The sequence below is a fragment of the Bufo gargarizans genome, chromosome 1, assembly GCF_014858855.1.
Source record: "Bufo gargarizans isolate SCDJY-AF-19 chromosome 1, ASM1485885v1, whole genome shotgun sequence".
NCBI lineage: Eukaryota > Metazoa > Chordata > Amphibia > Anura > Bufonidae > Bufo > Bufo gargarizans.
The window spans coordinates 370,438,107-370,450,829 of NC_058080.1; the positions used below are offsets into that span (position 1 = coordinate 370,438,107).

The window sequence follows — 12,723 nt, forward strand, 5'->3', positions numbered from 1 at the left end:
GCTAAATACCTGTACTTGCGGGGTACCCCCCTGGCTGTGGCGCTCTCCGATGTGATTGGATCGCGGCACAGCCATGGAGAAGGAGTCGCCCTTTGAGAAACCCTGGAGTCTCCTCCTCCCTGTACCGATGCTCAGTATTTACATACGAAAACTTCAGGAGCGCGCAGCGGGGCGATGTTTTTAAAAAAAACTGGGTGGCAACATCAGCGGGGTGTACCCCGCAAGTCTAGATATTTAGCTCCTATAAGTAAAACAGATGAAAGGTCCTCTTTAATGTGGGCATAACCCTCTGTATGCTGGCAGTGTGAGATCAGTGGCCCAAAGTCATTTAACCCTTTCAAAACATCACTTAAAGGTGGCCATCTGGCCACTTTGATGCCAGTTCTTGTGCCCAAAACCTATTTGGTCCAAGTGAAACTCAACTGAATTTTATGGAATGAATGGCGCTTTAATAATAATAAATAATAATAATTGCCTTCTATATGTTGGCACCAGAGATCAGGGACTCACAGTCATTTAACCCTTTAAATCACACTCTTACCTGAGCAAAACACCGACAACACATCCCAATATGTCAACACTAAATATAAAAGTACCCTGCACAGTGAACCCCCAAAAATGGCCGAGTTGCTGTTTTTCGGTCACTCAACAGAACGAAGTGTGAAGGAGGCACCATGCATTGGAATAATAAGGGTTAACCAAGAGGGCATTCCTGCTCTTGCGTCACGCAGTGGGCGTGCCATGGACTCGCGGTAGGCGTGGTTGTCTCACTCAGTCTGGTCCCGGAGCTCGGACCGGAGCGGGCAGGGGAGGATGCTGCCCGGCCGGAGAAACGTGTATGTGGTGCTGGACGTGCTATGCGTATGCGTCGGTAAGTAGCCCGGAGTGCGGGCGGCGTCCTGCGGTCGGTGTGAAGTTTCCCTGCTTCCACGTATCCCACCTGGTGTCCCGGGAAGCTCTCCCCTCCTCGCAGCTTCCTGGGAGTGCAGAGCTCCGCTCCTCCCCGCACGGGTCCCCCTTTGTTGCACCCCCGCAGTCCCCGGGCTTGCCATGTAGACCTGTTGGGGTGGATGCCACCAGGTGTCCTGGCATCACATGGCATGCTGGGTACATGATCATACATGTGCAGTGCTGAGGCTCCAGCTCCCCTCCTGGGTGTGATATTTGCCATCCAGCTTCTGATTACATTGGGGGTTGGGAAAAGCAGCAAGGTGCAAACCTCTTGTTTGGAGTGGGCTCACTGTCTGTGTAGTTAACCTCTTCAGTGCCTGTGTCTTTGTTTCCTGCTACTACACCAGAGGTGGTGGTGGTGCCAGCGTTTGTGACTGGCAGAAGTTCCAGTTCAGTGGGTTCAGGTAACAGTTGGGTGGATGCGTTCCTCTGACAACCAGGCTTGTCTTTTGTCTGTAGCACAAGCAGTTCCTCTGTATACCTGTATTGTGTGAATAATGATACGGTGGGAGCGAGGTAGGTGATGGATGCTCCTGTTTCCATAAAACCGCCCGAGGCCACTGGCCCTGCAAACAGCAGCATAGATCTGAGTTTCCTTGGATATGCCATCAATGTCAGATAGGTGCGGGACCCCCAAAGTGAACAGAGGGGAGCTGCGCACACATGGTCACTCTCCATTTACCGCTGTGGGAGCAGGGCAGTCCCATTGTGGTGAATGGAGCAGCAGCCATGCTTGCGCTTTGTGCTCTACATACACTGATATGGGACTTCCGAAAATAGGCGAGCGTGCTTTTTTTGGGTACCCCCATACCGTTGAATGGTGAGCACGTGCAGACGTGGGACTGCACCTATCTGACATCGATGGCATATTCTAGAGATATGCTATCAATGTCCCAGATGGGACAACCCCTTGAAGTTGACCATACGCATTAAATAATTGTCGGTTGATTTTGGTAGGGCTGGCCGACCGTTTCGTGTGTATGGGGGGTATCCCAGCTTTCCCTTGACGGCACATGTTGAGGGAGCTGTAGAATTTTCACATGCTCAATCTTTTTGCTCTGAGATCAAATAGGCCACCTCCAGAAGTGTCTGGCAACTCTTCCTCCACGTGTAACACACAGTGGGGCACCCTCAAACCCTGCTTTGCTTCCATGTGCTACTCATTAGTATGCAGGAAATGGGCACAAGAGATGTGTTCCTCTCCATGTCACAGGTAGGCTCTGAGACAGCTAAGGGTCTCCAGTGTGATGACCCCACCAAACAACTTCCCAGGTGCCCCTGTGAGTGTGACTTGGGTCTAGAGGGATATTGGGCTTCCTTTCATTTGCATATGAACTTTCAGGTTTTGAAAGGCACAGAGTCTTAAGGCTTCCTCCTCCTTTGTTTTTTACCTTTTGGAGAGTGCATGAAAAAAGTCAAGTTGGGAAACCTGATCTACAAGTTCATGGAGAGCTCACCCAGGTGTGTCCTTGTGTACAGCGGCCGCTGTGTGCTCCTACAGGTGTGCCTATAGCTTTATATATAGGTATACATTAGCCTGTCAGAAAACTATGTTTAGGTTTCCCCATGGCCTAAGGTTAGAAGCAATATCGCACTACTAAGATTGGACAGAAGAATCAACCTACATGATGGAACCTAATGGACTCTTAGGTTTCTAGCATGCTCATGTAAACCCTGACCATAAAACATGGATGTGCTAGGTCTGTCAGAGTGGCTTCCCAGTCTGTCACAAGTGCATGACGCCTGTATGCCATGTCAGGAGCCATGAGACCCAGACCGGTGTGTTAATGTTCTCCTTGTTTGGTTGCACTGATTTTTGCCTGTCTTCCGGGTTGACCTTCGAGCAGGTGTAGCATTTATGATGTCAGGTATGTTAATCTGAGGTGGGTGTCAGGTGACATGAGTTCTACAGACGGAGGGTAGCCAATAAAGTGAAGCAGCTGCCCATTGCTTGGCTGCGATGTGACTGGTGCCCTTCTGTAGGACACTTTGTGATATTGTCCCCTTCATTGTGCTCCAGATCTGCCTGCTTTCTCCCTTGTGTAGCTGCCGCAGGGCAGGTAGAGTGCTATTGTCTGTATCCAAGGGAGATGTCAATATCTGTCCACGGGTGGTGGGGACAGGTTGTATATTGCTTCGCCCTATGGGTGTATTCGCACATTGTAGCTGTATGTGTATTCCCTGTCGTGTGTAAAGAATCATTTCTGTACAAAAGTGAATGGGCACACGTGTCTGTGATGGGCTTTCTTCACATTTTGTCACAGATTTTCACACAAACCGAGCCACATTTTACCATCAGTATTTCCGTCACAGGACCTAGTTTCCTCCTGGTTCATCATCTCATTCATCATGTCATCCATACTTCCCACTAGGGTTGCACCAGGTGTCGAGTTATTGATACTTTTTGTACCGGTATCGATTCGATACAGGGATTTGCCTTTTACCGATGCTCACAGAACATGGCATGCGCTACTGTCAGCACGCGCCATGTTCCCTCAGCAGCACAGGGGAGAAGGAAGCAGTCTCTCCTTCCCCTCTGTGCTGCCACCAATGACAAGAGTGAGGGGCGGAGGAGGGGAGGGACTGTGGCCACTGCGCCACCAATGAAGATAATTAACGTTTAAGGCTACTTTCACATTTAGCGTTTTAGTTTTCCGGTATTGAGTTCCGTCATAGGAGCTCAATACCGGGGGGAAAAACGCTTCAATTTGGTCCCCATTCATTGTCAATAGGGACTGGACTGAACAGAACAGAATGCTCCAAAATGCATTCCGTTCCGTTTAGTTGCGTTCTCATACCGGAGGGCAAACCGCAGCATTCTTTCCGTCCAGGGATGCGGAGCAAGACTGATCTGGCATGACCCCCAATGCAAGTCAATGGGGACGGATCCGTTTTCTCTGCCACAATCTGCTACAATAGAAAACGGATCCGTCCACCATTGACTTTCAATGGAGTTCATGATGGATCCCCCCCCCCCCTTCATCCCGCAGTATTATAATCATTGGTGGCAGTGACCACAGGGTCCCCTCCGCCCGCTTCATTAGCGGCAGTGGCCACAGGGTCTACTCCTCCTCATTGGTGGCAGCTTCTGATCGGAGCCCCATCAGTGTAATCGTTTACCATGGCAGCCATGATGCTACTGAAGCCCTGGCTGCCATGGTAATCTCCTTGCTGCTGTGTGTACAGAGCAGCAGGGAGAGTGCGAGGTCCTATTCACCCTGATAGAGCTCTATTTGGGTGAATAGGACAAGGGATTACAAGATCCCAGGTTCTAGCACCTAATGGTCCATTCAGACGTCCGTAGTGTATTGCGGATCTGCAATACACCTGGCAGGCACCCCATAGAAATGCCTATTCTTGTCCGCAATTTCGAACAAGAATAGGACATGCTCTATTTTCTTGCAGAGCTCCCGGGGCGCGCTCCGGAAATGCGGATGCAGAGAGCACATAGTGTGCTCTCTGCATCCCTTCCGGCCCCATAGAGAATGAATGTGTCCGCACCAAAAGATGAGACCTGTAATTTTCATCATAGGTATACCTCAACTATGAGAGACAGAATACAGGAAAACACATTGTAGGATTTCTAATGAATTAATTGGTAAATTCCTCGGTAAAATAAGTATTTGGTCACCTACAAACAAGCAAGATTTCTGGCTCTCGCAGACCAGTAACTTCTTCTTTAAGAGACTCCTCTGTCCTCCACTCGTTACCTGTTTGAACTTGTCATCATTATAAAAGACACCTGTCCACAACCTCAAACAGTCACACTCCAAACTCCACTATGGCCAAGACCAAAGAGCTGTCGAAGGACACCAGAAACAAAATTGTAGACCTGCCCCAGGCTGGGAAGACTGAATCTGCAATAGGCAATCAGCTTGGTGTGAAGGAATCAACTGTGGGAGACTTACAAGACCACTGATAATCTTCCTCGATCTGGGCTCCACGCAAGATCTAACCAGTGGAGTCAAAATGATCACAAAAACGGTGAGCAAAAATCCCCAAACCATACGGGGGGACCAAGTGAATGGTTCCAGCTCTCTGCAGGTCAAAGTAACAAAGGGTTATTTATTTTTTTCGGACCTGTAATTTGTGGACCGCAAAACACATACGGTCGTGTGCATGTAGCCTAAAGGAAAGAATGAATGGGGCCATGTAGCGTGAGATTTGGATTGAAAACCTCCTTCCATCAGCAAGGGCATTGAAGATGAAACGTGGCTGGGTCTTTCAGCATGACAATGATCCCAAACACACCGCCCGGGCAACGAAGAAGTGGCTTTGTAAGAAGCATTTCAAGGTCCTGGAGTGGCCAAGCCAGTCTCCAGATCTCAACCCCAAAGAAAACCTTTGGAGGGAGTTGAAAGTCTGTGTTGCTGAGCGACAGCCCCAAACATCACTGCTCTAGAGGAGATCTGCATGGAGGAATGGGCCAAAATACCAGCAACAGTGTGTGAAAACCTTGTGAAAACTTACAGAAAACGTTTGACCTCTGTCATTGCCAACAAAGGGCATATAACAAAGTATTGAGATAAACTTTTGTTATTGACCAAATACTTATTTTCCACCATAAGGTGCAAATAAATTCTTAAAAAATCTGACAAAATGATTTTCACAATTATAATTTTTTCATTGTTTCTCCTAGTTGAGGTATACCTATGATCGAAATTACAGGCCTCTCTCTCATCTTTTTAAGTGGGAGAACTTGCACAATTGGTGGCTGACTAAATGCTTTTTTCCCCCACTGTACGTAAATGTTTTTCACCTGTCAAAGCTGCAACCGGGCACCTAAACCTGTATGTGTGAATACATGCTCAGGGTATGTCCACATGGGGTGTATGCCCTGCACGTTTTCTGTAAGCGGTATTGTAGGAGGAAGGTCTGCACGGTTTTACAGTAGCAGCAAGTGGATGAAATTAAAGGGGTTGTCTCATCACAGACTAGGATATGCCCCCATTGTCTGATAGGTTCAGGTCCCACCTCTGGCACCCGCACCTGTCTCCTAAACGGAACCCCGCCAAGTGTTGGCTGGTGGACTCCGATTCCCATAGAAGTGAACAGGAGCACACTGCTCATGACCGGCCACCACTTCCATTCACTTTGGCAGAAATAGCTTAGCCAGTGCTGGGCTATTTTCAGCGGCCCCATAGAAATGAATGGAGGGTGGCTGCGCATGCGCAGTGCACCCTCTACCACTTTCGGGGCTCTGTTATCCCAGAGGTGGGACCCACACCTATTAGACAGTGGGGGCATACTCTAGCGATCTGCCCCTATTGTCTCAGATGAGACAACCCCTTTAAGGGTACGTCCACATGGAATGCATTTTGCTGCAGAAAATCCCCTGAGGAATCAGTCTCAAAATCCACACAGGTTACATACATGTGGATTTTTACTATTTGCTGCGGTTTTCCTTCCATGTATTGTAGAGGGTGAGATCCATGCCATGAAGTGCAGCATAATAGGTCGTGCTGTGGATTTAAAATCTGCTCCACATGTCAGATTCTGCACACATACAGCCCAGAGGGATGTACCCAAATCTCATCCTCAGGCTGTGCAGAATCCACGTGGAAACTGACATGTGGTACTGATCTTAGATCTGACGTCATGGCATTTACAGCGTCTGGTCCTTCCAGTACCCTCCAGTGCAGAGCGAGTGTCAGCGTGTTCAAGGGGATGAGGATATATATGTGTATGTATGTATATATATATATATATATATATATCTATATCTCTCCCCTGAAAGGCGATTCAACCTGTTTTTAACTGCCATTAGACTGGTGCTACTCCTGTCTTCTATACAGTCATTAAAAATGGGCCAATTGATTTAATTGGGGTCCGTCTGGCCATAAATAGGACACGTCCTGTTTTTTACGCCACTATTTACTGGCTGTTAAAAAAAAAAAAGGGCCATGTGTAAAGCCCCCTTAGACTTGGATTTGTTCTAAAAACGGCCGTGTGAATGACCCCCTAATCCGATATAATAATGACTTTACCTCCATCCCTGCTAAAAAGTCCTTTAGCTTCTCAGCGGATGCCAGGCTGCTATCAGAATTGGCTTAAAATGTAGGTGACTTGAGCACTCATCCAGCCACATGACTAGAACAGGATCAGCCAGCACGTGGCCGTGTTTACAAGGTATGTGTAGGGCCTCGAATGGGTGGACCTCAGAAAGTGCCTGCGGTGGTCCAGGCCAAGAGATTGTCCTCAACTCATCAGTTATCTGTACAAGTCAAATCTATCTGAGATGTGTCACGTGGGAACCGTATACAAGTGTACCTACAGTTGTAATCAGACTTATTCGGCCTCCATTGTAAATGAGGTTTATGAGCCAAAGTTACAAATGTTCAATGTTTGCAATAAACCTCATTTACAATAAACCGATTTAAATACATCCATATGGCTAATATAATAAGTGGTTCTTCTGAATTCAACACAAAATGCCACTTTTAACCCCATCCTGGCGAGACTTTTTTCCTCTCTGCGTACCCAAAGCCACAACTTCTTTTAAATTTTTCAGTTATTTTTTTTCCCTTTGTGGGACAAGATGTCTTTTCTAATGGCACCATTTAATATTGCATACAATGTAGTAGGAAGCTGGAAAAAAGTGGTGTGGAATTGGGGAGAAAAAAAATGGCGTTCACTATGCAGTAAAACTTGTCATGTCAGCTTCATTCTCTGGGTCAGTACGATTGCAGCGATACCACACACATAGTTTTTCTTGGGGTGTGTCTGACTTTTTGATCAGTTTTTAGGCTTCTTTCACACTTGCGGCAGAGGAATCCAGCAAAACGTATGCCCACTGATTGCATTTTAAGACTAATCCAGATGCGGATTCGTCTTACAAATGCGTTGCAAGAATGGATCCATCTGTCCGTTTTTCATACGGACAAACTGATCCGTTTCAATTTGTTTTCAAATTTTTTTTTTTTTCGGTCTGCACATGCGCAGACCAGAAGGACGCATCCGGCATTCCGGTATTTTGAATGCCGGATTCGGCACTAATACATTCCTAAGGGAAAAAAATGCCGGATTCGGCATTCAGGCAAGTGTTCAGTTTTTTTCGCCGCAGATAAAACCGTAGCATGCTGAGGTTTTATCTTTTGCCTGATCAGTCAAAAACACTGAACTGACGACATCCTGATGCATCCTGGACGGATTGCTCTCCATTCATAATGCATGGGGATAAAACTGATCAGTTATTTTCCGTTATAGAGCCCCTAGGACGGAACTCTATGCCGGAAAAGAAAAACGCAAGTGTTAAGTACCCTTATTTTTATTTATTTTTTGACAATGAAGAAACAAAACAGAAAATCGGCAAATTTGTTTTCTGTTACAGCATTCACCATACGGGATAAATACATTTATATTTTGATAGTATGGATGTTTTGGGACATGGCAGTGCTATGATCTTTATTTTATTTATATATTTTTTAATATGGGGGAAATGGGTGTGGTTTGAAGTATATTTTATAGCCTTAAAAACGTTTTTTTTTTTAAGTCCTTCTAGGGGACTTGAACATGTGATTGTCAAATCACCTTTGCAGTCTATGGGAGATTCTCTTCGGACCTATGGCCCATTGCCCAGGCAGCACTCCATAGGAACATAGCTGTTGCAGGCCTCAGATCCTTCAGGCTTCTACAGCAAACTAATGGCTCCTCTGATCTCAGCATTGTATAAGCAGGCCCCTGGGACCCATCTTTAAAGACCCAACATTCGCTATACTTGTATGGCACATGTCAGTAAGGGGTTAATGATGCTGCATTCTCAGAATTATTTGGCCCCTTCATGAAAAGCGTCTTTTAGTATTTAGTAGAACACAAACATGATACATAGCCAGACACCAGCTTTTGCCATCATTCCTGAGGAATCTTGGCCCATTCCTCATGGACACTGTCTTCAAGTTCACTAATATTCTTAGGTTTGCATGCTGCAACCGCCTTCTTTGAATCTCAACTAAGATTTCTCTATGCTGTTCCAGTCAGGCAACTACAACAGGCACTCTAGAATCTTCTAGGAGTTCTTGTGAAACCAAACCTTGGTGGACACTGAGATCATTGTCCTGTTAGAAGATCCAGTGATGGCATGACATTTTCTCCAAGGATTTCCAGGTACTTGATTGAATCCATCTTGCCCTCCACACACTGCAGGTTTCCGGTGTCAGAGAAAGCAATAAAGTTCCAGATCGGCACCGAGCCACCACCATACTGTAGGCAGGGTGTTTTCAAGCAGACTATTGCTGTGAAGGAACGCTTCCCTCTAGGGATCGACCAATTATCGGTTTTACCGATATTATCGGCCGATATTGAGGATTTTGACTGTTATCGATATCGGCATTTATTTTGCCGATATACCGATAACGTACTGGGAACACAGATCGCGCTGCTGACAGCGCTCTCCGTGTTCCCTCAGCAGCAGCACAGGGGAGAAGGAGCAGTGTCTCCCTCCCCCTGTGCTGCTGCTGCAGCCAATAGGAGGACAGGGGACAAGAGAAGGGGAGGGGCTGTGGCCACTGCGCCACCAATGAAGAGAAATCTCTCATTCATTCAAATTGAACAGGAGGCGGGAGCTGCAGGATCACATAGCCGGCTCCCAACCTCTATGAGCTGTAGCTGCGATCCTCGGTTAACCCCTCGGGTGCCGCGGATCGCAACTACCGCTCATAGGAGGTCGGGAGCCGGCTATGTCATTCTGCAGCCAGCTCCCGCCTCCTGTATATGAATAAATGAGAGCTTTAACTTCATTGGTGGCCACAGCCCCTCCCCCAAGCCCCCAGTATATTACTCATTGGTGGCGCAGTGCGCCCCCCACCCCCACATTAAAAACATTGGTGGCGCAGTGTGCCCCCCCCCCCACCCCCCTGTATTAATCATTGGTGGTGTAGCGGATCCCCTCTCCCCTGCTCCTCCGATCGAGCCCCAGCAGTGTAATGCTGGGGCTCCGATCGGTTACCATGGCAGCCAGGACGCTATTGAAGCCCTGGCTGCCGTGATAAGCTCCATGCTGCTGTGTGCACAAAGCCCAGAGCAGCAGGGACAGTGTGAGCTCCTATTCACCCTGATACAGATCTATCAGGGTGAATAGGACAAGGGTTCTAGTCCCTAAGGCTAGGTCTACACAACGACATTTGTCGCACGACAGATAGGGCGCAACAGTTGTCGCGCGACATTTTGTTGCACTAATGTCGCGCAACAATTTTTATAATGGCAGTCTATGGTGTCGCACTGCAACATGCGACATGTTGCGACTGTGACGCGACAGTCGCTGAAAAATCCATCTTGAATGGATTTTCTGCGACTGTCGCAGTCGCAGCATGTTACATGTTGCAGTGCGACACCATAGACTGCCATTATAAAAATTGTCGCGCGACATTGGTGCAACAAAATATCGCGCGACTAATGTCGTCGTGTAGACCTAGCCTAAGGCCTCCTGCACATGACCGTTGTGTGCACCCGTGGCCGTTGTCCCGTTTAACGTGTTTTTCTGCGGTCCCATTGACTTTCAATGGGTCCGTGGAAAAATCAAAAAATGCACCGTTTGGCAGCCGCATCCGTGATCAGTGTTTCCTGGCTGTGAAAAAAAATATGACCTGTCCTATTTTTTTTTCACGGCCCCATTCAAGTCAATGGGTCCGTGAAAAATCACGGATGCACACAAGATTGTCATCCGTGTCCGTTTTTTCCTATCATTTCAATGGCAATCTTGACTTTTTCATGTCTGTGGATCCTCCAAAAATCACGGCAGACCCACGGAAGAAAAAACGGGCACGGATCACGGTACAACGGAACCACTTTTTGCGGGACGTTAAAAAATACTGTCGTGTGCAGGAGGCCTAAGGGGGCTAAAAGTTAGAAAAACCAAAAAAAAGTTAAAAAATAAAAATAAAACACCAAAATATTAAGTATAAATGAAAAAAAGATTTACAAAAAAAATACACATTAACAATAAACATAAATTTTCAGCAGATTTGTGTAGGAATTTTTATTTTTTTTTAAATGAAAATTCCCAGAATATCGGTATAAATTATCGGCTATCGGCCTTAAAAAATCAATATCGGTCGATCCCTACTTCCCTCCCAACAATCGCCTGCAGAATCGGGCTGTCTAATACACCCTTAATTCTAACAAGTAATCAAATGTCAGTCAACAAACCCCTAGCCAGTCCCTTTATTTGATGTGTTTTTTTCTCAAGCATACCTGATGCCACTAATGAAGCCTTGATCTGGTGTGCTTGAGACAACGACTAAGGCCATGTTAACACCAGCACTATTTTTTTCCCTTTTGTTCTGCTTCATTAGAGGAGCAGAACGATGGAAATAATGAAAGTGCCAGATAGGTTACATAACAGACTCAGTTGACTGCAATGACGTCCATTTAGTTTCCATTAAGAATCCATTATTTTTATTTATTTATTTTTTATTTTTTTCTGGGCTAAAAGGTCCTGGTCTTTATAACAGAATCTGCGACAGAGGCCTTTTTACGGAGCCTTCAGTTCGCCCTCATTTGTAAATGTGTGCCCTTATGAGGGATTCTGTTTAGAGAGTTGAATTGCGCTGCCTTCACACTCGGCAGATTTTGTTGCAGAAAATTTCAGTTCCGTTCATCTGAATGGAGTTGTTTTGGTGGCAAGCATATGGCTTTCTGCAAGCCCCAAGTAGTGGACCGTAGAGGGAGAGAAAGTATAAAGGACAGACCGCTTCTCCTGTGTTTTTATTTTGTAATTTATTTTATTTTTATTTATTTTTATCCACTCCTGGTTTTGGCTTCCAAAACTGCATCAGGAATCCTGACCATGTGTTCATACCCTAAAATGACATTTTTTTTAAAATATTGTTTGGAAGAACCACTTATTATATTAGTTATGTTAAGCTATTAATTTTTTTTCTTTGATTTGGTTTATTGAAAACAGCTGAATGTTTGCATTTTTGGCTCATAAACCTATTTTACAATGGGGGTTGAATGTAACTGTAGCTTTAAAGGGATTCTGTCATCAGAAATAAGGCCTATAACCTAAACATATGGCGAGGTCCGTACTAATACACAGAATCCTAAATTGACCTTATCAAATGCGCCTGTGGCTCTTTAATCATATAAAACAGGTTTATATAACCTGTCACTCACGTCACAATTGTGTCCAAGTGGACGTCTCACGATGCAATGTGCCCCGCTGCAGCCATCTCCTTTCGGTTCCCAGCGCCGCCTTCTGAATCGAAATCGCCTCCCTCCTTTTCATTAGATCCGCCTACCTCAGTTCATCGCCGCCTCTCTAACGTCTGCTCTCCTCAGCCAGATCCTGCGCATGCGCACTAGGTATCACCTGATGCGCCCGTGCGGACTCCTGGCAGCGGACTTGTTATGCGAAGTGCGCATGCGACGGCCGGCGCACTTCGCTAGAACCTGCCTTGGCCGCCCGATTACAGCCATCCAACCTCCTACAGCCGGGTGATACCTAGTGCGCACGCGCGGGATCTGGCAGAGGAGAGCGGACGTTGGAAAGGCAGCGATGAACTGAGGTAGGCGGATCTAATGAAAAAGAGGCCGCGATTTCGATTCAGAAGGTGGCGCTGGGCACCGAAAGGAGATGGCTGCAGCCGGGCACATTGCATCATGAGACGTCCCCTTGGACACAATTGTGACGTGAGTGACAGGTTATATAAACCTGTTTTATATGATTAAAGAGCCACAGGCGCATTTGATGAGGTCAATTTAGGATTCTGCGTATTAGTACAGACCTCGCCATATGTTTAGGTTATATGCCTAATTTCTGATGACAGAATCCCT

At 46.5% G+C, this 12,723-nt stretch overlaps 1 protein-coding gene across 1 annotated transcript in view; it reads left to right on the top strand.

Annotated features, from left to right (window-relative positions):
- Nucleotides 1-721: 721 nt before the first annotated feature.
- PLPP2 (phospholipid phosphatase 2) overlaps nucleotides 722-12,723 on the top strand; it is a 39,942-nt gene continuing 27,940 nt past the window's right edge. The window contains exon 1 of the mRNA XM_044269773.1: nucleotides 722-871. Coding sequence (XP_044125708.1) covers nucleotides 814-871 — 58 coding nt within the window. The 5' untranslated portion in view covers nucleotides 722-813. The remainder of the gene's footprint in view (nucleotides 872-12,723) is intronic.